The sequence below is a fragment of the Heptranchias perlo genome, chromosome 2 (genome assembly GCF_035084215.1).
Source record: "Heptranchias perlo isolate sHepPer1 chromosome 2, sHepPer1.hap1, whole genome shotgun sequence".
NCBI lineage: Eukaryota > Metazoa > Chordata > Chondrichthyes > Hexanchiformes > Hexanchidae > Heptranchias > Heptranchias perlo.
In genome coordinates, this window is record NC_090326.1 from 20,568,299 (window position 1) to 20,595,492 (window position 27,194).

The 27,194-nt window shown below is 42.1% G+C and overlaps 1 protein-coding gene across 1 annotated transcript in view; it reads left to right on the top strand.

Moving 5' to 3' along the window:
- The window catches only part of si:dkey-118j18.2 (uncharacterized), a 54,312-nt gene that overhangs the window by 9,932 nt on the left and 17,186 nt on the right, over positions 1–27,194 (top strand). The window contains exon 2 of the mRNA XM_068001003.1: positions 25,666–25,735. Coding sequence (XP_067857104.1) covers positions 25,716–25,735 — 20 coding nt within the window. The 5' untranslated portion in view covers positions 25,666–25,715. The remainder of the gene's footprint in view (positions 1–25,665; positions 25,736–27,194) is intronic.

Consider the following 27,194-nt stretch of genomic DNA (forward strand, 5'->3'; position numbering starts at 1 on the left):
GAGGAGACACCAAGAATCCATCCTCAGCGGCCTCCTGTTCCTCAACTACATGCTATTCTTTAGCAGCATCATCTGGTTCCACATGTATGCTAATGACACCCAGCTGTACTTTACTACCACCTCTCTTAATCCTTCCACTGCCTCTGGTATTAGACTACTTGTCTGACATCTAGTCTTGGATGAGCCATAATTTCCTTCTGCTAAGTATTGGATAGATCAGTGCCATCACCTTTGGCCTCCGGCACAAACTCTGTACCCTCGCCACCGATTCCATCCCACTCCCTGGGTACTGCCTGAAGCTAGACAAGACTGTCAGAACCTCAACCCCAAGTTCTGATCCCATATCCTTTCCATGACAGACTACCTATTTCCACCTCCATAACATTGCCTGGCTCCTTCCCTACCATCGGCCACTGAAGCTTCCATTCATACCTTTGTCATCGCAAGACTCAATTACTCCAACACTATCCTGGCTGGCCTCCGATCATTCACTCTCCATAAACCTCAGCTGATCCAAAACTTTGCTGCCAATATCCTATCCTGCAGCAAGTCCTGCTCTGCCATCACCCTCGCTCTTGCTGGTCTACATTGGCTCCTAATCCCCCAGTGCCTCAAATTTAAAATTCTCCCTTTTGTGTTTGAATACTTCCATGGCCTCACCCCTCCCTAACCCCATCTCTCTAACCTCCTCCAGCACTGAAATTCCCCCCCCCCCCCACCCGAAAATGCTCCTCTGAACCTTTTATGCAACTTCCCTCTTGCTTCACCCTGCCATGTTATCACCTACCTAGGCATAACTCTCTGGAATTTCCTGCCTAAATCCCTCTGCCTCTTCACCTCCTTCTCCTTTTAAGACACCCTCAAAAACCACCCGTTCGACCAAGTTTTTGATCATCGATCCTAATCTGTTCTTCTTTAGCTTGGAATCCACTGTACTTAACTCATCTGTGAAGAACCTTGGGACATTTCTCTAAGTTAAAGGTGCTATTTATGCTATTTTAATACAAGTTGTTGATGATTCAACACAACTGCTTTTAGAAAGAACTCCACCTTTTCAAGTAGCTGCTTTTAGCCCAGTAGGTGTGAAAAATAACACATTTTAACCTCCTTTGATGTAGAAATTTCAAATTTAGTACTTCATCAAATGTCAGAGAACGTTACAGAACTGCACCCAATATATAAATCCTATACAATAAACAAACCATTTTCCCATCAAAAAGAAACTGCTAATTAAATTAAGGTAGTTAACCTTTTGATTAAATGAACAAGTCAAATATTGGTATGTTTGGAAATCTACAGTGACCCATCTAAAATACCCATTAGTAATAGGTCTCTTTCTATATTTGCTTTGTGTGGCTTCCAAGAAAGTGTCAGGAAAGGTCATGATCTGTAGTGTTCATTGATGCTCAGTATAACCATTTTTCAGTGCCATTTTTAACTTTGTGGGTTTTTGACTGGGATGGAGTGTTATTTTAAGCTCTCTAAACTGGTAAGATTTGGGTTTGTTGTCTGCTATGTGCTGAGTTTGCTAATCTCAGATGGGACAGCAATAGAGGTGTTAGGTAAAGTTGGAAAGTGCTTATGTGTGAACAGGACAAAGCATGGCTTTGACACTCCCTATGGTTGAAAGGTGGCCTGGTACTCACTGCCATGGTTCATACTTAAAGAATGGCCACTTTGAGGTAGGGCTAGCAGAACTAATTAAACCACTCTTCAGATAAAGTCACAACCTTCAGGAGAAGAAACGATAAAAGAGAGAGGGGTGGTGGGGGGAGAATGCTGTTTTATTGCATTGTTTATAATGCCCTTTTGTGAGAGAACTTTCAGAACCTGAAATTGCTGTCGTGATCTCAAGTACATACTGACTGTATTCTTCAATTTGCATAGTTTGCAGTAGTATAGCTGATACTGTAATTCCAAAAATGTGCCAAATCTATATTTTAAAAATTCAAGTGGATTTCATCGCTATCGTTTCCCATAGTTGGGTGGGTTGAGCAGACTACAACTGTGTCTCTCTACTTTTTTGTACCTTGGCTGCATTTTTCGGGCAGCATGATGCAACGATGGATACGGAAGGGTTAGGATTGCATCTGTCCCTCTTCTCTCCCTTTCCCAGGAGATGAGAGATAGTGGTTTGAACAGCATTGCACGCTCTCTGACCCCAAGAAATGTGTATTAAAGGTTGAACAACATGGTGTGTGTAATATTCGAGTTCTGTCCTGCTAACTATACTCTATGTAGGATCAATTTTTGACAATTAGATTTAGTATCCTATCCACAATCCACGTTATCGCTCTTTCTGTTTTTGACCTCTTGGTGAAATGGATTAGGGAAAATTAGTCGGAGAGCACTGGAACTTGAGAGTGAGACCTGCATTTATGTAATGTTTTATCACATCTCACATGTCCCAAAGCACTTCACATACAATTCATTATGTTTTTGACAGCAGTAACTGTTATGAAAGCAAAACATAACTTGCCTCTGGTTTTCCTGTGTTTAATAATAAAATGGATGTTGATACCACAAAGTATTTTTTTTCTGTCACTGAACACTTTCAGTTAATGAATAATGACCCATTGAAACTCAACTGCAAAGCTACGGTGTATTTTCTGTTAACCTTGTGCTACTCGAAAATCAAATCCCCAATTACTTTGTTACTACATTTTTTTTGAATAATATACTTTTCAGTGGCAACATTTTTTTTAATCATACAATTTAGTATCAGAAAAATCATTCATCCATGTTAACTTTATGTTAACTCCAGCAGTGATCTCAGGACTGACTCTGGAAGATGTTATGGTAACTTAGCACTAATTGCATTGGAACGACTTCCGGCTGTTGAGATAATTTATTTAATTCGTAACTTACGCTTTCTTCCTATAAACTTTCAATATCAGTCTTAAATTATTGAGGCCATTGCTCAGGTACTTTTTTGATGGACTAAATATCATAAACATCATTCATGATCTCAGTTACATCCTTAACTTCCAATAAATGTATTGACCATGATCATATATTTTTTGCCACTTGTATTATCTTTGATCTATTGTTGTTACTTTCCCTAGCTGCTGTTGAATTTCTTACTTTCATAGTAGATTCTGATATTAAGACTCCCTGAATTTTAACGTGCCATTTATTAACATCTTCAAAAAGGAACTGGATAAATATTTGTTTGGGATTGAGATTAGAGGCTAGAAAGAGAAGAATATACTGAGATCAAGTACTCTGCTGGGCAGAGTTTCTGTGGGGCTGCATGGGAGGGGGAAAAAGATGTTTTGTGCGGTACACCCAGCTAGGGTTGAATACTGGGGATATGAGGCATGGGGACTAGTTGTGCTAAATTCTGAAAATACTCAGCACATAATGAATTAAGGGCTACACTATTGTACAAGTACAAGATATAGGGCAGTCTGAATCAACGCCCATAAAACGAAAGATGTTCAGACCTCTTTTGCTCATGGAATTGAGGGCAAATTACTGACCTGGTTAGGAAATTGGCTGAGCGGCAGGAGACAGAGTAGGGATAATGGGCAGGTACTCAAATTGGCAGGATGTGACTAGTGGTGTCCCACGTGGATCTGTGTTGGGGCCTTAACTATTCATTGTATTTATTAATGACTTAGCTGATGGGATAGAGAGCCACATATCCAAGTTTGCCGATGACACAAAGATAGGCAGCATTGTAAGCAGTGTAGACGGAAGCGTAAAATTAGAGAGATATTAATAGATTAAGTGAATGGGTAAAACTGTGGCAAGTGTGAGGCCATCCACTTTGGATCTAAAAAGGATAGATCAGCGTACTTTCTAAATGGTGAAAAGCTCAAAACAGTGGAGGTCCAAAGAGACTTAGGGGTCCATGTCCATAGATCATTAAAATGACACTGACAGGTACAGAAAATAATCAAAAAGGCTAATGGAATGCTGGCCTTTATATCTAGGGGACTAGAATACAAGGGGGTAGAAGTTATGCTACTGCAATACAAAGTCCTGGTTAGACCACATCTGGAGCACCTGTTCTGGGCACCGCACCTTAGGAAGGAAATATTGGCCTTGGAGGGAGTGCAGCATAGATTTACTAGAATGTTACCTGGAGTCCGAGGGTTAAATTAGAAGGCGAGATTACACAAACCAGGATTGTATTCCCTGGAATTTGGAAAATTATGGGGTGATTTGATCAAAGTTTTCAAGCTATTAATGGGCATTAATAGGGTAAATAGATAGAACTTATTTCCGCTGGTTAAGGAATCTAGAACTAGGGGACATAGCCTAAAAATTAGAGCCAGGTCTTTCAGGAGTGAAGTTTTTTTTTTATTCGTTCATGGGATGTGGGCGTCGCTGGCGAGGCCGGCATTTATTGCCCATCCCTAATTGCCCTTGAGAAGGTGGTGGTGACCCGCCTTCTTGAACCGCTGCAGTCCGTGTGGTGAAGGTTCTCCCACAGTGCTGTTAGGAAGGGAGTTCCAGGATTTTGACCCAGCGACTGTGAAGGAACGGCGATATATTTCCAAGTCGGGATGGTGTGTGACTTGGAAGGGAACGTGCAGGTGGTGGTGTTCCCATGTGCTTGCTGCTCTTGTTAGGAAACACTTCTACATGCAAAGGGTGGTAGAAGTTTGGAACTCCCATCTGCAAACAGCAATTGATGCTAGCTCAATTGTTAATTTTAAATCAGAGATTGATAGATTTTTGTTAGCCCCATATCCCTTAATACCTTTGGTTAAGGCAGGTATATGGAGTAAGGTCACAAATCAGCCAGGATCTCATTGAATGGTGGATCAGGCTCTAGGGGCTAAATGGCCTACTACTGTTCCTATGTTCCTAGTGGCATCAGTTACTCTCAAAAAGTTACCTACACTAGACTTGAATTTGTAATATGGAGTAAGAATGAGGGGAGGAGGGCTGAGATTTGTTTGGGGAGACGGTGACCAATACTTCCATATTCGCACCGAAGCATACATCTACCTCAAGGAAAAGGGAAGACCAAGCACTTTATTAGTTACTCTTTGATGAAGATTAAAACTGAAGATTTTTTTTTTAGTAACTCCTTTATAAAGAGGAAGATAGGACTTGGTATTGATGTGATGTTCGGTCATCTATTTGTGAGGGAGCAGGGTCTTGTCTTACGTCCCCTTGTATGTCGTTGAAGGTCAATAAAACCTCAATGGAACAAAATACGCTAATACATAATTCATTTCTTTATAAAGCAATAAGAATGAGCTACTAGATTTTCTTCACTGGCTGTGAGCAGCACAGATTTTGAAGGTTAAAATACACAGGGGAAACAGCAAATGTTGGAAATCTGAAATGAAAACTGAAAATACACAACTGCAGGTGATGCCCCAAACACTCCTTTCGTTTGAGACAGCAATTCATGTGTATGTTCTCTAATGCAGTATACAGTGAAAGTCTACAGCCTTTGACCACACCATCCTCCTCCAACACTACTCTTCTGCTGTCTGACTCAGTGAGATTGCCCTTGCTTGGTTCCACTCTTGCCTATCCAACTGTAACCAGATCATCTCCAGCAATGGCTTCTCTTCCCACCCAAGCACAGTTACCTCTGGAATCCCCCAAGGATCTATCCTTGGCTCCCTCCTCTTTCTTATGTACACGTTGTCCTTTGACAACATGATCCGAAGACATGGGGTCAGCTTCCGCGTGTACGCTGACCACACCCAGCTCTACCTCTCCACCACTGCTCTATTGTCTCTGTGTTGTCAGCCTACCTGTCTGACATCCAGTCCTGGATGAGCCTCAGTTTCCTCCAGTAGGGAAGACCAAAGCCATTGTCTTTAGCCCTACCACAAACTCCATACCTCTGCCACTGATTCAAAACCCTCCCCAGAAAATGTCTCTGGATGAACCAGACTATATTAGGTGTTGATTGAGGGATAAATTTTGGCATCCTATTCAAGCCCAAAGTGAGCTTTCAACCCCATATCCTCTCCATCACAAAGACTGTCTGCTTACTCTTCTAACATCCCCTACCTCAGTCCATCTGCTGCTGAAACTCTCATCCATGCCTTTGTCATCTCCAGACTTAACTATTCTAATGCTGTCTTGGCCGGCCTCCCATCCTCCACGCTCTTTGAACTTCAGCTCTTCTGAAACTCAGCTCCCTGTACCCTATTTCGTACCAAGTCTCGTTTGCCCATCACTCCCATCCTTGCTGACCTATATTGGCGCCCAGTCCCCCAACACCTCCAATTTAAAATTTTCATCCTCGTCTTTAAATCCCTTAACTGGCCAGTATTTATCTCTCAACCAACACCTAAAACAGACAATCTGGCCATTTACTTAATTACTATTTGTGGGACCTTGGTGTGCACAAATTGGCTGCCGTGTTTCCTACATTACAACAGTGACTACATTTCAAAAAGGACTTAATTGGCGGTAAAGCACTTTGGGACATCAAGGGGTTGTGAAAGGCGCTTTATAAATGCAAGTTCGTTGTTGTTTTTGTTTTTAACATGTTTCGTTAAGGCCATAATAAAAGGAATGAGTAGACTGCTGACTGCCTGTATTCCCTTCAAGCCAAGGCAGCTGAATTATTCTGTCAAAGTGTGCAAGTGTCACCAGTTTTGCACAATTATGAGGTGACAGTTCCAGAGGTAAATGAGATACAGTAAACTTTTTTTTTGTAAAGTATTCTGGTTGAGACTGGAACCTTTCTTGGGGTGAAGAAGTACATCAACCCAACAGTACAAGGAAATCAGATTAACATACACAGTTAAAGCACTGCTAAGTAAATAACTATCTTAATTAGTGTTAATTCAGCTCAGTCGTTCCTCCATGCCAGTACTCTGATAGTCATGATGTGGAGATGCCGGTGATGGACTGGGGTTGACAATTGTAAACAATTTTACAACACCAAGTTATAGTCCAGCAATTTTATTTTAAATTCACAAGCTTTCGGAGATTTTCTCCTTCCTCAGGCAAATGTTTCAAGATCTTGAAACATTTGCCTGAGGAAGGAGAAAATCTCCGAAAGCTTGTGAATTTAAAATAAAATTGCTGGACTATAACTTGGTGTTGTAAAATTGTTTACAGTACTCTGATAGACCAACGTATGCTGTTTGTTAAGTAGAAACATTGCATTACACACAAAGTAAATAGATGTTTGTATTAATGAAAATATGCAATAAAATATAAACACTATGCTACCATTTAAAAAGAAAACTATAATAATCTCACACAAAGCTCTATGCTTTCAGGATTGATGCTGCTTTCATCCTTATCACCAGCATGATTCACAAACATCACTTCCAAGGGTTGAACAACACTACCAAGACAATAGCAGTTAACTTAAGTAGTTCCAATGAGATATAGTGCCAAACATAATGAACACCTGTTGTGTAGTTCAGAAATATGCAGCAAAGTACAACTTTTAGGGTACAGTAGTGCAATGGTTATGTTACTGGACTAGTAATTCAGAGGCCTGGACTAATAACCCAAAGAATGGGAGTTTGAGAATTCGACTTCAATTTTAAAAAAACCTGGAAATAAAAAGATGCTGGTAGTAAAAGTGACCATGAAGCTGTCGGATTTTCGTAAAACCCAACAAGTTCACTAATGTCCTTTTTTAGGGAGGGAAACCTGTCGTCTTTACTCGGTCTGACCTATATGTGACTCCAGTCCCAAATTAACGTGGTTGACTCTGAACTGCCCTCTGAAATGGCCTAGCAAGCCACTCGGTTGTATCAAACCGCTACTAAGCAGTGGTTCACCAACAAGAGAGAGTCTAACCACCTCCCCTTGACATTCAACGGCATTACCATCACCGAATCCCCCACCATCAACATCCTGGGGGTCACCATTGACCAGAAACTTAACTGGACCAGCCATATAAATACTGTGGCTACGAGAGCAGGTCAGAGGCTGGGTATTCTGTGGCGAGTGACTCACCTCCTGACTCCCCAAAGCCTTTCCACCATCTACAAGGCACAAGTCAGGAGTGTGATGGAATACTCTCCACTTGCTTGGATGAGTGCAGCTCCAACAACACTCAAGAAGCTCGACACCATCCAGGACAAAGCAGCCCGCTTGATTGGCACCCCATCCACCACCCTAAACATTCATTCCTTTCACCACCGGCGCACAGTGGCTGCAGTGTGCACCATCCACAGGATGCACTGCAGCAATTCACCAAGGCTTCTTCGACAGCACCTCCCAAACCCACGACCTCTACCACCTAGAAGGACAAGAGCAGCAGGCACATGGGAACAACACCACCTGTACGTTCCCCTCCAAGTCACACCATCCCGACTTGGAAATATATTGCCGTTCCTTCATCGTTGCTGGGTCAAAATCCTGGAACTCCCTACCTAACAGCACTGTGGGAGAACCTTCACCACACGGACTGCAGCGGTTCAAGAAGGCGGCTCACCACCACCCTCTCAAGGGCAATTAGGGATGGGCAATAAATGCTGGCCTTGCCAGCGACGCCCACATCCCATGAATGAATTTTTTAAAAAAGGCCCACCAACTTCTCAAGGGCAGCTAGGGATGGGCAATAACTGCCGACCTTGACAGCAGTTCCCACATCTTGCAAATGAATTTTAAAAAAATTTAAATGTAGTCATTGATTCTCACTGATTTAGGGGTGGGGCAACGGTTCTATTTAACTGAGCAAACTAGTCTCTCAATTGCTCAGTGAGCAGCCGAACCATAGAGATCTGGAAAGTCTTGGGTTTGATCCCTAGTCTCGGTAGGGGCCCTACAGTTGCAGTGGGTGTCCTTGGGCTAGAGATGGGATGGACATCTTGGGTTCCCATTCCTGATCACTATCCAAAGACCCTTGCTGGAGACCCAAACTTACGGGAGTCCGATGAAGACAGGAAAGGGCTCAACTGTGATTCCTTCTGCGATTTAATAGCTGGTGGACACTCATTGTCGAGGGTCACACCTGAATACTGGCTGGGAGCGAGTGACTCATGACTGTGGCACCGTACACCTTAAGGAGGGTAGAATGTAACCTGACAAAAAACATCCCAGCCTTGTTATAATATCAAAGGTACCTTAAAGACTGAATTTCTGCATTGGCTTATTGCCAGCTGTCTATCATCCTCAATATAAAGTGAGTTTGAATTGTGTTCCTTCACTTTCACATCTCATTATTGTCTTTGGCCCAACTTTGCTACAGCAAAGGCTTTAATTGAGTTTCCAAGTGCCCATGCACCAATGAGATTTCACTTCAGTGTGAGCTGGTTATTAACTCGTCAGGCCTATAGGCCAGTAAACATAATTATCATAAGAAATAGGAGCAGGAGTAGGCCATACAGCCCCTCAAGCCTGCTCCGCCATTCAATAAGATCATGGCTGATCTTTGACCTCCACTCCACTTTTCCGCCCAATCCCCAGATCCCTTGATTCCCTTTAGAGTCCAAAAATCTATCGACCTCAGTCTCGAATATACTCAACGACTGAGCATCCACAGACCTCTGGGGTAGAGAATTCCAATGATTCACAAACCTCTGAGCGAAGAAATTCCTCCTCATCTCAGTCCTAAATGTCTGACCCCTTATCCTGAGACTATGCCCTTTAGTTCTAGACTCTCCAGCCAGGGGAAACACCCTCTCAGTATCTACCCTGTCAGGCCCTCTTAGAATCTTGTGTTTCAATGAGATCAGCTCTCGTTCTTATAAAGTCGAGAGTATTGTCCCATTCTACTGAAGCTCTCCCCTTAGGACAACCCTCTCATCCCAGGAATCAATCTAGTGAACCTTCGTTGCACTGCCTCCTAAGGAAGGATATACTTGCCTTAGGTAAGGAGACCAGGTGTGGTCTCGCCAACGCCCTCTACAATTGCAGCAAGACTTCCTTACTCTTGTACTCCAAACCCCTTGCAATAAAGGCCAAAATACCATTTGTCTTCCGAATTGCTTGCTGTACTTGCATGATTTTTTTTGTGTACAAGGACACCCAAATCCCTCTGAACACTAACATTTAATAGTTTCTCACCATTTTAAAAATATTCTGTTTTTCTATTCTTCCTACCAAAGTGAATAACCTCACATTTCCTCACATTATACTGCAACTGCCACCTTCTTACCTACTCACCTTAACCTGTCTATATCCTTTTGCAGACTCTTTGTGCCTTCTTCGCAGCTTAATTTCCCACCTAGCTTTGTATCGTCAGCAAACTTCGACGAAGAGAGCAAGTATCCAAGTCATTAATATAGATTGTAAATAGCTGAGGCCCAAGCACTGATCCTTGCAGCACTCCACTAGTTACAGCCGACCAATCTGAAAATGACCCGTTTATTCCTGCTCTCTCTTTTCTGCCCGTTAACCAGTCCTCTATCCAAGCTATTATGTTACCCCCAACCCCATGAGCCCTTGTGTAACAACCTTTTGTGTGGCACCTTATCGAATGCCTTTTGGAATTCCAAATATACTACATCCACTGGTTCTCCTTTATCTACCCTGCTAGTTACATCCTCAAAAAACTCTAATAGATTTGTCAAACACAATTTCCCATTCATAAAACCGCATTGACTCTGCCTAATCGTATTATGATGATTTTCCAAGTGCCCTGTTACCATGTCCTTAACAATAGATTCCAGCATTTTCCTGACTCTTGATGTCAGGCTAACTGGCCTGTAGTTCCCTGTTTTCTTTCTTCCTCCTTTCTTGAATAGCGGGGTTACATTTGCTACCTTCCAATCCACTGGGACCGCTCTTCCAAAATTCCCTAAATTCTAGATCAATGGATCTGCCATCTCTCTTTTAGAACCCTCTGATGTAGGCCAGGCGATTTGTCGGCTTTTAGTCCCATTAATTTTTCCAGTACTTTTTTCTTTGCTCATATTAATTACTTTAAGTTCCTCACTCTTATTAGCCCCTTGGTTCCCCACTATTTCAGGTATGTTTTTTGTGCCTTCTACTGTGAAGACAGATACAAAATAACGTCTCTGCCATTTCCTGATTCCCCATTATAATTTCTCCTGTCTCTGCCTCTAAGGGACCCACGTTTACTTTCACTAATCTCTTCCTTTTTACATTCTTGTTAGTTTACTCTCCTATTTATCAATTTTTTGCTCATCCTTTGCTGGTTTCTAAAACTCTCCCAATCCTCAAGCTTACTACTGTTCTTGGCAACATTATAAACCCCTTTTAATCTAATATTATCCTTACCTCCTTTAGTTAACCACTGATGTAATTACTTTTCCCATGGAGTTTTTATTCCTCAATGGAATGTATATTTGCTGAGAATTGTGAAATATTTCTTTAAATCTTCGTCATTGCTTGTCTACAGTCATATCTTTTAATCTAATTTCCCAATCAACCTTGGCTAATACGCCCCTCATACCTATGTAATTGGCTTTGTTTAAGTTTACGACTCTAGTTTCGGACTTAAGTACGTCACTCTCAAACTCGATGTGAAATTCATCATATTATGATCACTCTTCCCCAGAGGATCCCTTATTATGAAATAACTAATTAACCCTGTCTCATTACAAGATCTAAAATAGCCTGTTCCCTGGTTGGTTCCATGACGTATTGTTCTAGAAAACTATCTCAAATGCATTCCTCGAACTCATCCTCCAAACTACTTTTGCCAATTTGATTTGTCCAGTCTAAATGAAGATTAAAGTCTCCCATGATTACTGCATTACCTTTGCTGCAAGCTCTTATTTCTTGATTAATACTCTGTCCAACAGTATAATTACTGTTATGGGGCCTATAAACTACTCCCACCAGTGTTTTCTGTCCCTTGTTATTTCTTATCTCCACCCATACTGATTCTACTTCCTGATCTTCCGACCCCATATCCTCTCTATCATCAAGATTGCCTACTTCTGCCTCTAACATCGCCCGCCTCCACTCCTGTCTCATCTCATCTGCTGCTGAAACCCTCATCCATGATTTTGTTACCCCTAGATTTGACTATTCCAATGCTCTCCTGGCCGGCCTCCCATCTCCCACCCTCCATAAACTGAAGCTCATCCAAAACTCTGCTGCCCATATCCTACCTCGCACCAAGTCTTGTTCTCCCATCACCCCAGTGCTGGCTGACCTACATTGGCTTCCGGTCCAGCAACACCTCGATTTTTCAAAATTCTCATCCTTGTTTTCAAATCCCTCCATGGCCTCGCCCCTTCCTATCACTGTAACTTCCTCCAGCCCTACAACCCACCGAGAACTTTGCGCTCCTCCAATTCTGGCCTCTTGCACATCCCCAGTTTGAATCACTCCACCATTGGTGGCCGTGCCTTCAGCTGCCTAGGCCCTAAGCTCTGGAATTCCCTCCCTAAGCCCCTCTACTTCTCTATCCTTTTTAAGATGCTTCTTAAAACCTACCTCTTTGACCAAGCTTTTGGTCACCTAGTCTAATATCTCCTTATGTGGCTCGGTGTCAAATTTTGTTTGATCACTCCTGTGAAGCGCCTTGGGATGTTTTCTACGTTAAAGGCGCTATATAAATGCAAGTTGTTGTTGGAGGAATACTGAAGCACCTTTTTAAAATCAGTTTTAATTGCCAATTCATGAAGCCAGTTTTTTTTATCATGCTTTTCTGTTTTTAGTTTTAGCATCAGCAAGTAGGAGAAAGGAATTAGAGCCCTCAAAGGGTAAGTTTCAGAGAAAATCAGCAGAAATCAGTTTTTATTTTGAATCTCACTAAACCCCTTGTTACTTTAGCAGAAATACTAGGGTTGTTAGGATTGTTAAGTAGTTATCAAATGTATAGATAATGAAGAGATTAAACCATTCGTACTTATTTCGGGCTTTGGTTTCTGCTTTGGAGGAACATGTGAAGTGGGATTTCATGAGTTAATGATTCAGCTCCAAGCACCAATCTTGCCTTGTCATGTACTCTTACATTATCCTGTATTCTATACAATCCTGCCTTATCACACTCCATAAAATCTTCACCGGGTATGGTGGCATAGTGGTTATGTTACTGGACTAATAATCAGGAGTCATGAGTTCAAATTCCACTATGGTAGCTGGGGAATTTAAATTCAGTTAATTAAATAAAATCTGGAATAAAAAGCTAGTATCAATAATGGTGACCATGAAACAACTGGATTGTCGTAAAAATCCATCTGGTTCACTAATGTCCGTTAGGGAAGGAAACTTGCCGTCCTGACCCGGTCTGGCCTATATGTGACTTTACATACAGACTATTCTATACAGTCTTGTCTCATCACACACTCCACGTAATTTTACCTCGTCACCTATGGTATAAGGGACAAACCTAAACACTTGTATTTTTTCAGGCTTTAGACAATGTAAAGTGGGATTTCATAAAGCAGTGATCGAGCTCCATTCCCATCAATATGTGAGGCTCCGTATAATTCTGCACTGTCGGGTCCAATACAGGAAAGCCTTTATTCCATATTCAATGAGGAACAAACTCATAGCAGTTGCATACAGTCTCCATGCCACGCGTCAGTGGTTGGCAGCAAAACAGTGTACTTATTTGGGTTACCTGCTTAGTAAATACCTGAAATTTCCATTATTTTTGAAGTTAAGATCAGGAGGACCAATATTTCAATTTTTCTTCCCATTTTTAAACAGCCTACGAGCAATCTCACCGAATGACCGACCTCAAGTTGTTTTGCTTCCAGAATTTGGTGCTGCACGTTTGTCTCCGGAAGCATGCGCATCGCACAGCATATGTGATGATGTCACTTGCCCAACTTGCGCTCATTTTGGGATCCACTGGGAGCAAAGAGAACTCTTGTTTTTGAGGGCGAGCAACTAGCAGAAATTGCTTTTTACCAATCCACCTACCTGGAAAAATCCAGGAATTTATTGGTGGAAACTGGTAAAAGCTGATATTAGAGGTCGCTGGGAATATTGTATGTTTCCATTCTGTACCCTGTGTCCACATCAGGTAAAGATGAATTGCAATACAGAGCAACAATGCACTTTGACCTTTTAATCTCTGGAAGGAGTACATCATTGTAATCTTCTGGTCTCCTCAATGTTTAATATTTGTATGACACTGGAACTGGTCTAGTATTCTGTATTACAGAAATGCTAGTCTTCAAAACCTGCTGGGGAATCTACTGTAAGTGAAAAATGTTAATAGGCAGGCACTCGTCACACACCACTAAATATCTGGAACTAATTCAGCATTCTTGTTCTGATGCTTGATGCTGTTTTCCTGCAAACTTCATAAACTCCTGACTGGAGCCATATTTTGCAAGGAAAGATTTACATTAGCAGGAAGTAAAACCCAGTTTAAACTATTGCTAGTCTGTTTTATTTCCAGGGCTCCTGTGATGAAAATTCATCACAAGTGTTGGCATCTTTTTCTGATAGAAAGTTAAAAGTAAAAGTCGCTTCAGGTTTATGAAGTGTCCAATAAAAACCATGACATCAAAACAAGAATGTTGGCTTGGTGCCAAATGCCTGGAGAATGGAGTGTCCGCCCACTAACATTTTTCATTTACAGCAGGTTCTGCCAGCATGCTTCAGAGAAAGACTACCGTTTCCTCCTGCCTAATCCTCCCCTTAATTAACTGGTTGTCACTGCAGAAGTGGCTGTTCGTTTTGGATTTATGCATTTTTTTAAAAAAAAAATTTGTTTTACCGTTTTCAAATGCTAAACTGACTTTTGATTCTCAAGCTGGATGAGAATATTTTGAACTGTGAAGGGCTGCACAATTCACCGAATTCTCAGAATAGCAATAGTACGGTTCATTGTTGCTGAAACTGGAATTTTATTTTGCACTTTTGACTGTGGAAGAAATGAGACTTAAATTGGAACTAGCTGCATCAAGTAATTTTGTTTAGTAAAATTTCAACGATAGTCTAATCTGCCTGTGGTACAAGTATTTTGTCCAGAAACAGTTTCTCATGCTTGTCAGTTAGTTTCTCAATGCTTTTTTTTAGATGTGCCCTTGTGTATTCTAGTGCAAACAATGCAACCAAAAGTTTAAATAATCTGGGATTTGCAGTACGTTAAAATGACACCTGAACAGCTAAATACACGTTTGGAAACACACTTCACATGTACACATTTCTGCCACGCCTTTTCAAAAAAAAAGCACTGCACTTTAATATCATTGCTGGATTTCATGATGTTTACAAATCCTACAGATTATATATTGGCAAATGGGAGTTAAATGGAAACAATTTCACTAGGTCATTTTGTTTTTCTTTATTCAAGCAGGTATTTTTTGTTGCACCCTCTTCCTCTCCTTCCTCTCCCTCAGTAATATAACTTTTTTGAATCCTTTTGAGGAAGTGACCAAATTAGTAGAATCATAGAATGCATGATTGCGGTCCGTTAGATGTTGGACGCTTGATTTACAGAGCGACAAGTTCCCCTCCAAGTTGCACACCATCCCGACTTGGACATATATCGGCGTTCCTTCGTCGTCACTAGGTCAAAATCCTGAAACCCCCTACCAACAGCACTGTGGGAGAACCTTCACCACACGGACTGCAGCGGTTCAAGAAGGCGGCTCACCACCAACTTCTCAAGGACAACTAGAGATGGCCAATAAATGCTGGTCTTGACTGTGACACCCATATTCCCAAGAATTTTTTTAAAATTTGAGATGGATAGGGATGGTAGTACTAGAGAGAATGCATATGAAACACGTGGGCAAAGAGAGAGATTAGAGGAAGTATTTTCACATTCGTTGGCCTATGGAACAGATTACCAAGTATGCGGTGAGTGTGGATTCCCCAATGTCCTTCAAAAGGGAACTGGACAAGTTTCTAAGAAGGACATTTCCAGTTATAGAAAGGTAAGTTGCATGTTAGGCTGGGATTAAAAAGTATTTATGGGTTATTGTGATCTCCCTGAGCTTTGCTTGATTAGCTTGGGGAGTCAGGAAGGAATTTCCCAGAGGTTTTCCTGAATTGGCCTTTGATGTTTTTTTTAATGCCTCCCAATAAGGGGATCAGAGGTGAATTTTGTGATTACGGGAATGGGTTAATGGTGTACATGACTGCATCATGTCTGGATGGAGTGGGCTTTTCTCGTGCTTTTCATATGTTATCAGCACTGGCTTTTAACACAAAGAAATGTGGGAGTTCGGTGAAGTGGGGGAAGGAGGTGCTGCTTTGCCTTGCTTTTACTAACTTTTTCCTCAGAGCGGCAGTGGACCTGAGAGTAGAAGACTGAGATTGGGGTATAAAAGCAGCAGCAGACCTGCAACAAGAGACAACTACTGTGCGACGTCACAGGTGAGGCAGGAGAGTCCGAGAGGTGAGCACAGTATAAAAGGGGAGACCTAGAGCGGGAGGAGAGTCTGAGAGTCTAAGGCAAGTCATGGCAGCAGAGCTCGCACCCGTGATATGCTCCTCCTGCACTATGTGGGAAGTCATGGACACTACCAGTGTCCCTGGTGACCATGTGTGCAGGAAGTATGTCCAGCTGCAGCTACTAGCTAACCGCATTTCAGAGCTGGAGCTGCGGGTGGATTCACTGTGGAGCATCCGCGATGCTGAGACTATCGTGGATAGCACATTCAGTGAGGTGGTCACACCGCAGGTAAAGATTACGCAGGCAGAAAGGAAATGGGTGACCGCCAGGCAGAGTAAAAGGATTAGGCAGGTAGAGCAGGAGTCCCCTGGGGCCACCTCCCTCTCAAACAGATATTCTACTTCAGATACTGTTGGGGGAGATGGCTTACCAGGGGAAAGCAGCAAGAGCCAGGTTCAGGGCACCACGGGTGGCTCTGCTGCACAGGAGGGGAGGAAGAGGAGTGGTAGGGCTATAGTGATAGGGGAACAGATAGGCGTTTCTGTGGCCGCAAACGTGACTCCAGGATGGTATGTTGCCTCCCTGGTGCTAGGGTCAAGGATGTCACGGAGCGGCTGCAGGGCATTCTGGAGGGGGAGGGTGAACAGCCAGTAGTCGTGGTCCATATTGGTACCAACGACATAGGTAAAAAAAGGGATGGGGTCCTGCAAGGTGAATTTAAGGAGTTAGGAGATAAATTAAAAAGCAGGACTTCAAAGGTAGTGATCTCAGGATTACTACCGGTGCCACGTGCTAGTGAGTATAGGAACAGGAGAATAGACGGGATGAATGTGTGGCTGCAGGGATGGTGTAGGAGGGAGGGATTTAGATTCCTGGGACATTGGGACTGGTTCTGGGGAAGGTGGGACCTGTACAAGCGGGACGGGTTACACCCGAGCAGGACCGGGACCAATGTCCTCGCGGGGGTGTTTGCTAGTGCTGTTGGGGAAGGTTTAAACTAGAGTGGCAGGGGGATGGGAACCTGAGCGGGGAGTCAGAAGGGAATAAAGTTGAGAGCAGCAAGAGAGGGGAAGACCCAGGGGAAATCTACAATACAAATAGTACAAACAGTTGTTCAAGAACAAGTGAAAGGGAAAAGCGTAGAGCAGCGGAAAGAAAGTGTACTTTAGGCACGACAGATAAAATAAAAACTAGAAGGCGTAAGGCGATTAACCCAGCATCAAAGCTGTGGCAGGGGGTTGGGAACCTGAGCAGGGAGACAGAGGAAAGCGTGTCAGGAAGGGACAGAAGGTATGGAGTAAAAGGTAAAGTGTTAAAAAAAGGAAAAAGCAGGAACTAAGTGTCACAAAACATATTTGAAAGTTCTTTATCTGAATGCACATAGCATTCGTAACAAAATGGACGAGTTAACGGCACAAATAACTACGTATGGGTATAATCTTGTGGCCATTACAGAAACATGGCTGCAGGGTGACAACGACTGGGAATTAAATATGCCAGGGTATTTAACAATCAGGAAGGACAGGCAGGAAGGAAGGAGAGGTGGGGTGGCTATGTTAAGAAAGGAAGGAATCACTGTAATACAGAGAAATGATATTGGGACAAAGGATCAGGGTAATGAAACAGTTTGGGTAGAGATAAGGAATAATAAGGGGAAAAAAACACTAGTGGGCGTAGTATATAGGCCTCCTAATAGTTGCAACTCTGCTGGAAGAAGTATTAATCAGGAAATAGTCGGGGCATGTAATAAGGGAACAGTTATAATTATGGGGGATTTTAACTATCATATTAACTGGACAAATCAAATTGGGCAGGGCAGCCTTGAGGAAGAGTTTATTGAGTGTATTAGGGATGGATTTCTTGAGCAGTATGTAACTGATCCTACAAGGGGGCAAGCAACCTTGGACCTGGTCCTGTGTAATGAGCCAGGATTAATTAATAATGTCCTAGTTAAGGATCCCCTTGGAACGAGTGACCATAACATGGTTACATTCCATATCCAATTGGAGGGTGAGAAGGTTGGTTCTCAAACAAGCGTACTGAGCTTGAATAAAGGAGACTATGATGGTATGAGAGCGGAATTGATTAAAGTGGACTGGGAAAATAGATTAAAGGGTAAGACAGTACATGAGCAGTGGTGTTCATTCAAGGAGTTATTTTACAACTTTCAAAAAAAAATTCCACTGAGGAAAAAAGGGTGTAAAAGAAATGACAGCCATCCATGGCTAAGTAAAGAAATTAAGGATAGTATCTGACTAAAAACAAGGACATATAAGGTAGCCAAACTTAGTGGGAGGATAGAAGATTGGGAAGTCTTCAAAAGGCAGCAAAAAGTAACTAAAGGATTGACTAAGAAAGGGAAGATAGATTATGAAAATAAATTAGCAAAAAATATACAAACAGATAGCAAGAGTTTCTACAGTTATATAAAAAGAAAAAGGGTGGCTAAGGCAAACGTAGGTCCCTTAGAGGATGAGACCGGGAAATTAATGGTGGGAAACATGGAGATGGCAAAAATGCTGAACAAATATTTTGTTTCAATCTTTACGGTAGAGGACACTAAGACTATCCCAACACTGGACAAACAGGGGGCTCTAGGTGTGCGGGGCGGGGGGGGGGGAAGGAGCTAAATACGATTAAAATCACTTAGGAATTGGTACTCAGTAAATTAATGGGACTCAAGGTGGATAAATCCCCTGGACCTGATGGCTTACATCCTAGGGTCTTGAGGGAAGTGGCAGTCGGGGTTGTGGCTGCTTTGGTAATAATTTTCCAAAATTCTCTGGACTCTGCAAAGGTCCCGGCAGATTGGAAAACTGCTAATGTAACACCCTTATTTAAAAAGGGTAGTAGGCAGAAGGCTGGAAATTATAGACCAGTTAGCCTAACATCTGTGGTGGGTAAAATTTTGGAGTCTATTATTAAGGAGACAGTAGCGGAACATTTGGATAAACATAATTTAATAGGACAAAGTCAGCATGGCTTTACGAAGGGGAAGTCATGTCTGACAAATTTGCTTGAGTTCTTTGAGGACATAACGTACAGGGTGGACAAAGGGGAACCAGTGGACGTAGTGTATTTAGACTTCCAGAAGGCATTCGACAAGGTGCCACATAAAAGATTATTGCTCAAGATAAAGAATCACTGGATTGGGGGTAATATCCTGGCATGGGTGGAGGATTGGTTATCTAACAGGAAGCAGAGAGTTGGGATAGATGGTTCATTCTCGGACTGGCAACCAGTGGCCAGTGGTGTTCCGCAGGGGTCGGTGCTGGGTCCCCAGCTCTTTACAATCTATATTAACGATTTGGAGGAGGGGACCGAGTGTAACATATCAAAGTTTGCAGATGATACCAAGATGGGAGGGAAAGTAGAGAGTGAGGAGGACATAAAAAACCTACAAGGGGATATAGACAGGCTGGGTGAGTGGGTGGAGATTTGGCAGATGCAATACAATATTGGAAAATGTGAGGTTATGCACTTTGGCAGGAAAAATCAGAGCAAGTTATTATCTTAATGGTGAGAAACTGGAAAGTACTGCAGTACAAAGGGATCTGGGGGTCCTAGTGCAAGAAAATAAAAAAGTTAGTATGCAGGTGATCAAGAAGGCCAACGGAATGTTGGCTTTTATTGCTAGGGGGATAGAATATAAAAACAGGGAGGTATTGCTGCAGTTATATACGGTATTGGTGAGACCGCACCTGGAATACTGCATACAGTTTTGGTGTCCATACTTAAGAAAAGACATACTTGCTCTCGAGGCAGTACAAAGAAGGTTTACTCGGTTAATCCCGGAGATGAGGGGGTGGGCATTTGAGGAGAGGTTGAGTAGATTGGGACTCTACTCATTGGAGTTCAGAAGAATGAGAGGCGATCTTATTGAAACATATAAGATTGTGAAGGGGCTTGATCGGGTGGATGCGGTAAGGATGTTCCCAAGGATGGGTGAAACTAGAACTAGGGGGCATAATCTTAGAATAAGGGTCTGCTCTTTCAAAACTGAGATGAGGAGAAACTTCTTCACTCAGAGGGTAGTAGGTCTGTGGAATTTGCTGCCCCAGGAAGCTGTGGAAGCTACATCATTAAATAAATTTAAAACAGAAATAGACAGTTTCCTCGAAGTAAAGGGAATTGGGGTTACGGGGAGCGGGCAGGAAATTGGACATGAATTTAGATTTGAGGTTAGGATCAGATCAGCCATGATCTTATTGAATGACGGAGCAGGCTCGAGGGGCCGATTGGCCTACTCCTGCTCCTATTTCTTATGTTCTTAAATGAATCCTTGCAGGGTTGCAACTTGTCACATATCGGTAATATCTCATTCACTGGTTCAGATGAAACAACAAGGACAGCCTTGTGAATGGCTTTATAAACCTCATCTGAGTCTCAAAATTGGTCATATAAGCTTAATTCCCTGGAGTTGTCTGAGGTCTAAGGGTTATGTGCTCCCTGGGCCAGCCAGTGTTAGATTGCAGCACCTGCACATGATGCTAAAACAAGCTGCAATATTAATTATTCCATTCACATACCAGAAGCAGCTTTGTTCTATCATATTGTAGGACCACACATAACTTGCCAGTGCCCTGGGAGTTAATGTCCGTGGTAACTCCTCTTGCTTGCTAGAATGCATAGTATTTTTAAAAGGAAGGATGGCATTATTCTGTTTATGTTTTTATGCTATCTGAATTGATAAGTTTTTAAAGCAAAGCTCAAGCAGCATGTCAGTGTCTTCTGAGCTTTGGCATAACTCCAACATTTTTTTTAAAAATTACTAGCAGTTCATTTTTGTTAGGAATCCAGAGATATGGAGCTGTGATCTAGATAAATGGTGGAGTAGGCTCAAAGGGCTGAATGGCCCACACCTGTTCCTATGGGGTGACCTGATAGAGCTCTTTAAGATTATGAAAGGATTTGATAGAGTTGACATAGAGAAGATGTTTCCATTTGTCGGGGAGACCAGAATTAGGGGCCGTAAATATGAGGTAGTCACTAATAAATCCAATAGGGAATTTAGGAGAAACTTCTTTACTCAGAAAGTGGAGGGAATGTGGAACTCGCTACCACAAGGAGTAGTTGAGGCGACTAGCATAGATGTATTTAAGGGGAAGCTAAATAAACATGAGGGAGAAAGGAATAGAAGAATCTGCTGATAAGGTGAGATGAAGAGGGGTGGGAGGAGGCTTGTATGGAGCATAAACACCGGCATAGACCTGTTGGGCCGAATGGCCTGTTTCTGTCCTGTACATTCTATGCATGTAATTCTATGGCATTGCTCACAGTAAATCAGATGATGTGCTGCTTTATAAGGACAGAATGCACAATGTGTTGAAGGTAAAACTGTTTCCTTAACAATTAGTTTAATTATTTAGTGAGAGAATTATCCAGATCAGAAAGTATTGATTTCAGGCTCAGGGCAGATAGCATTAAATGACTGTTAAAGATACAAATAAAATCCGAAGTGTAACATCTGGTGTGTGGACGCAAGACATATAGATATAAATTTAAATAATATTGTTCATCTAGCACAGATAATGGTTTCCATTCAGTGGCAGGTTCCTACAATTGAATCACAATTCAGAATAGAGTGGTGTTGTAGTCTACAGTATAGTGAGGCAGAATCGTGTTTTCCAGCATGTTTTAAGGAAACTAAGCATTGTTGCGAAAGGTGGTCTGTGCTGTGACATAAGAAATAGGAGCAGGAGTAGACCGTGCAGCCCCTCGAGCCTGCTCTGCCATTCTGTAAGATCATGGCTGATCTTCAACTCCAACTCCATTTTCCCGCCCAATCCCCATATCCCTTAATTCCCTTACAGTCCAAAAATCTATCTTTCTCAGTCTTGAATATACTTAGACTGAGCATCCACAGCCATCTGAGGTAGAGAATTCCAAATATTCACGACCCTCTGAGTGTAGAAATTCCTCCTCATTTCAGTCCTAAATGTCTGACCCCTTATCCTGAGATTATGTCCCTTTTAGTTCTGGACTCTCCAGCCAGGGGAAACATCCTCTCAGCATCTACCCTATCAAGCCCTTTTAGAATCTCATTCTTCTAAACTCCAGAGAATACAAGCCCAATGTACTCAACCTTTCCTCATAGGACAGCCCTCTCATCCCAGGAATCAATCTAGTGAACCTTTGTTGCAACGCCTATAAGACATTTATGCCTACAGTTGCTCTGACTTGAATGACACACGCAAATGACAAAAATCATGGGTGTTTGACAGTAGATCCACAGTTGTGTAAGTGCAGTATTATATCTGCAGATAGGTCATGCTATTTACACAGTGGGACTATCAGCGCACTTTTTAAGGTGGATTTTTGCTGAGGTCTGCCAGTCAAGCCCCTGAAAATGCAGTAGCTGTGCCATGTTGCTAAGATTCCATGTTTCCCCGCAAGATTTGATTTTCTACCATTGTATAAAACCCAGATGACAGATTTGACTTGTTTTAAATTTCCCAATGTGTTGCAGCATAATTTTAGATTTAGGCCTGGCATCCTCTAGCTCCGATTTGCTCATACTTTTGCTTTTTGTACATAAGGAGACACTAATAAGTCAACTAATCATCTGGTTCTACTGTTGCTAGATTAGTTTCTCTTGTGCATCAACTGCTGACTTGTGTTATCCTATTGAAACTGGTAGTCTTAATCAGGTTACTATGGGAATCAAGGTAACCTTGACTGCCGTTCACTGGAAAAGTTACATTTGCACAGTATGGGCGTAGATCCAAACTGAAGAAGTAGTTGGATTTTTCACAATTTTTATAAAATGGCCTTGCTTTAAGGCAAGTAAAAGCTATTGCAGGTTGGGTCAAAGCTGTTCACCACTGTTACTACTGCAAGCTGCTCTTTGCCATATCGCACATTGATGATCAGTGTTTTTGTTTCTGCCCTGAATGCTGCTAAGTTGCCTCACAGTTCTTGCGTAAGTCACTGCAAAGGAGCAACTAAGAGTCTGCTTTTGTTCGGGCACTTGAGTGCAGTAGCTAGGCCTGTAAAATGTATTGTAAATTCTGCCCATGTTGCATAAAAGTGAGATGATATTAATAGGTTTACAGTATTTTGGTAAAGTACAGTAGTTATCCCTGGCAAAAAAATAAATTGAGCCAGAATTGTGGAAAAGGGTTGATTTATGTAGTTAAGTGCTTGCAATGAATTGGCTGATGAATCGTTATCCTCCTTGGCTGGAGTATGGCCCCATTGACAAATTTGCAACAACATTCTGATTTCTTAACAGCTGTCCGGCCGTCTGAGATTTGGACTTGTTTTTGTGCTGGCCTACCCATTTTTCAAGAGCACTCCCACTGCGACCTCCTTTTCTTTTCTCCTCGAATTGTTCAGCATCAGAAACATTGAAAACTGTAACCAGGCACTATTTTTGTTCCCGAAGGCTTAGCCTGCCATTTCAAATCCAGAAACCATGAGTTGTACTTTTTTCTTTTGAAAGTCAGCATATTTTGGAGGATTTTTTTTTTCCTTTTTTTTTCTTTCCTGAAGGTGTTGACTCCTTGCTGAGGTATGGTTCTAAGACACCAGTTGCTCTCTGGTACCTTGCCCAAGATTGAGCGTAGATTGTGATTACTGGCACACTATTTGATCAAGCCCAAACCTGCCCCCATTGTAGGGGTCACTGAGTAGAGATGAGGAGCAGGAACCCTGACCATTTTTTTCCCTTCTAAGCCAGGGGCACTGAGACCAATTGTAGGGAACAAACCTGGGCTTCCTAGTTTGTGAAACTCTGCTACTCATTGGATAAACTCACTGAAGTATTGGAATGGCCTATGTTTTGGCATGTTGGTCCCGATTTTTAGCACTGACTTCCTTTCTGACAGCTTCATGTGGTTTTGAATTTCAATTTTTTTTAAACCAGCGGGTTTGTGGTGAATCTTTTCACTCAACTGATGTAAAAGATGACGCTTTTTCCTCCACTTCATGAAAGATGAAGCTTTCAAGACCGAGATTGATAGATTTTTGTTAGGTAAGGGTATCAAATGATATGGAGAAAAGGCCATGATCTAATTGAATGGTGTAGCAGGCTCGAGGGGCTGAATGGCCTACTCCTGTTCCTATGTTTGTATCCTAAAATCTGTGGTGAATGGGCTAGATTCTATAGTGTTAATATTTGAAATAAGAGGGATTATGTTTACTGGAAATAAGCTCGCAGAATAACTAACATGCATATTAGTTTGGTAGAGGTGTACTCAATTTTCCCCTGACTAGTACACACACACTCACACTCTTGCACACACTCGCACACTAAAATTTCATTCATTCTGCCTGCTTATGACCAGTACTGACCTAACTGGTGGGGGATGGGAGATGGAAATTAAGGATTAGAAAGGCAAATAGTAGTCTGACAAAACAAAATGTATATTTTTGTCCCTGGTTTCTTATTTTTGTTCTTTACCATGTCCCTTAAGTTGCTTTTATTCTGAGTGAGACACGTGCTGGCATCATTGTTTCTCGACACACTGGTCTCAGCTGCATTTCAATGATAAACCTAAGACCAGGAAGACCTGTTTCACTGGTAATGCTAAACACCTCCGGAACTCTAATATTGAATACTTTGGTGAATCCTTTGTCATCTCCAATGCCTATGAGGCTTGGCACCATGCACTTTTAGTCTTTAAAAGAAAAACGGTGTGTAATGTAGGGGAGGGGGGAGGGGTGGAAATCAACATGGGTTCCAAGACTGATCACCGTCCAGAGGCTGAAGCTGTAAATTTGTGTTAATCAGTTGAGTTCGAGATTGAGCTTGCCTATAATGTCGACCTTCCCCACAAACTGTCACGAAGACTGGCATCTTGGGTGAAGTGCAAGAGGCTGCCACTGCATGTGGCATCAAACCCCAGCATGGGTATCACCCTCGGGCGATGAGGAGCAAGACAGAGACAAATGCTATGGTTTCATTTCACAATTGCTAAGTCAGCTGGTTTTTTGCATCCTCAGCCTGAGTTTTTTTTTCTGCCAATTTTCTACCATCCTTTTTCCACCCCCCCACAATCTTGCCGTTCTGATGGTGCTGATTCTGGCTGGGGTAAGTTCCATGGGTGCTGGTCTGCCCTTTGATACCTTACCCGTGTGACCCAGATAGTGATTGCTGACGGGCTGTTTGGTCACAGGGAGATGAGGAACTGCAATTGAACTAGGCCCTGCTCGTGCCTGAAGTCCACACAGTTGCACTTTTTATCCAGATTCACTGAATTGCAGTGAAGACCTGAAAATGTAGTCCACTTCTCCCCCCTCCCCTTCCCACACTCTTAGTCCAGGGGTGCTGAGGAAGTCTGAGTCCCTTAAAGCCAAATGGTGACCATTGAATGTTGAGGCAATCACGGTACCTCCAAGATTTTATGTGGTGTTGTGTTTAAAGACTAAATGTTGAATGACCGAAGCACACACAAATGTTTCTTGTAAAGTGTAAATAGTAACTGTTACTGCTGCTAGTGAATGTTGAGGGATTATATTCTGAACCAACACTCTGTTCTCTGACTTTACAGCATCTGGACCGTGTCTGTGGTAATGAGAAGTCATCTCATATAAATATACAATGGAACTCTATTGGTACATGTAAGTACTGTATAAAAACATGGCCATGCCAAGATAGGAGATTACACTTTAACTATGTCACCCACATCACACACTTTCTCTGCAGTGAATCCATATTTGGACTAAATCTAAATTCCAGTTTAGTTTTTGAATAAAAGTCTTGTAGAGATGCAGACTCTTTTTTAAAAAAGTTTTCCTTAAACTTTACTTGCTGACTCTGAAACACATGAGCTCAATTGTATAAAAACCACGATGCTGCAGCAATTGCATTTTGAGATCTTGATTTTTGAGCATGTGGGGTTTGCTCCACATTAGTCCTGGTAAAGCACCGAATTATCACCCTATTTCCTTTTCATAAAATTTCCATACTTGCAAAGATGCTGTTAACTCTCAAATTATCCATAACTGAGAATCCTTCCTAATCCACAATATGATTTTTGGTATACTGTTCCACTGGTATACATGTCTGGAACTCCGATCTTGAATACTTTGGTGAATCCTTTGTAATTGCCTTGGACATCTCCAAAGCCTTGATAGGGCCACCTTACTTCACCATGTACAGTAAGGTGGCCTCTCAACAAAGCTATGTTCATGGCTCTCCAATTTCCTCTCCAATCACTGTATCTGTGCTTGAGTTAATGACTCATCCTCTGAATTTTTTTTCATTAACCCAGAGGTTCCCTGCCATTTCTGTTCTTTCTCCTACTTTGTTCCTCCTTTTGTATCAACAACATCCCCCACTCAGGATCCAGCCCCCTCAACTCTTTACGCTCTTAAATTCCTCAAATTGCACACCCTCATAGCTCACAATCTCCACTTCTGTTGCTGTGTGACGAGTGAATCACTGCATTTTGATCTCTGCGCACATTGGGACACTGAAAATGTGTAAAGATACAATTTTGTATGTCTCTTGTAAGTTTACTACTTCCTAGTCCTTTTGATTTCTCAGCTGTCTCCTCTGACTTTTAAATGGAATGTTCCCATTTTCTCCATTGCTGAGCCTGATTTTCAAAAGCTCGGTTATCCCTCGTTTTCTCTCTAACAGCCCTGAACTCTAAACCCAAAAACCGCTCCAGTACAAGAATAATGATCCCATACCTGAGAAGGCTTTTCTAACATCTTTTGCACTCTTTGAGAGCTTGAAACCTTATTGCAATCCATATCTTGCCACCTTTTCATTTCTGTGTCTCTGTGCTGTTCACGCAAGGGAGATCTCCATCTACAAGTCTTTTTTTTTCTGTTTGGGAAAAAGTCTGCTGAATTGTTTTTATTAACTAAAACGTGACCGTGCTTCACTTGAACACGTGTGGGCCTCAAGTATATGTAATGAGCAAAGTGAATTTAAATAGCTGGATGCAAACCTGCCTAGTTCTGTGGCCACATCACCTTGATTTGGTCCTTGGGAAGCCATGATAGCAGCAAGTTAGAATTGATGACATTGCTTGCCACACGTCCACATTGCACACTCCAGCAGGGATAC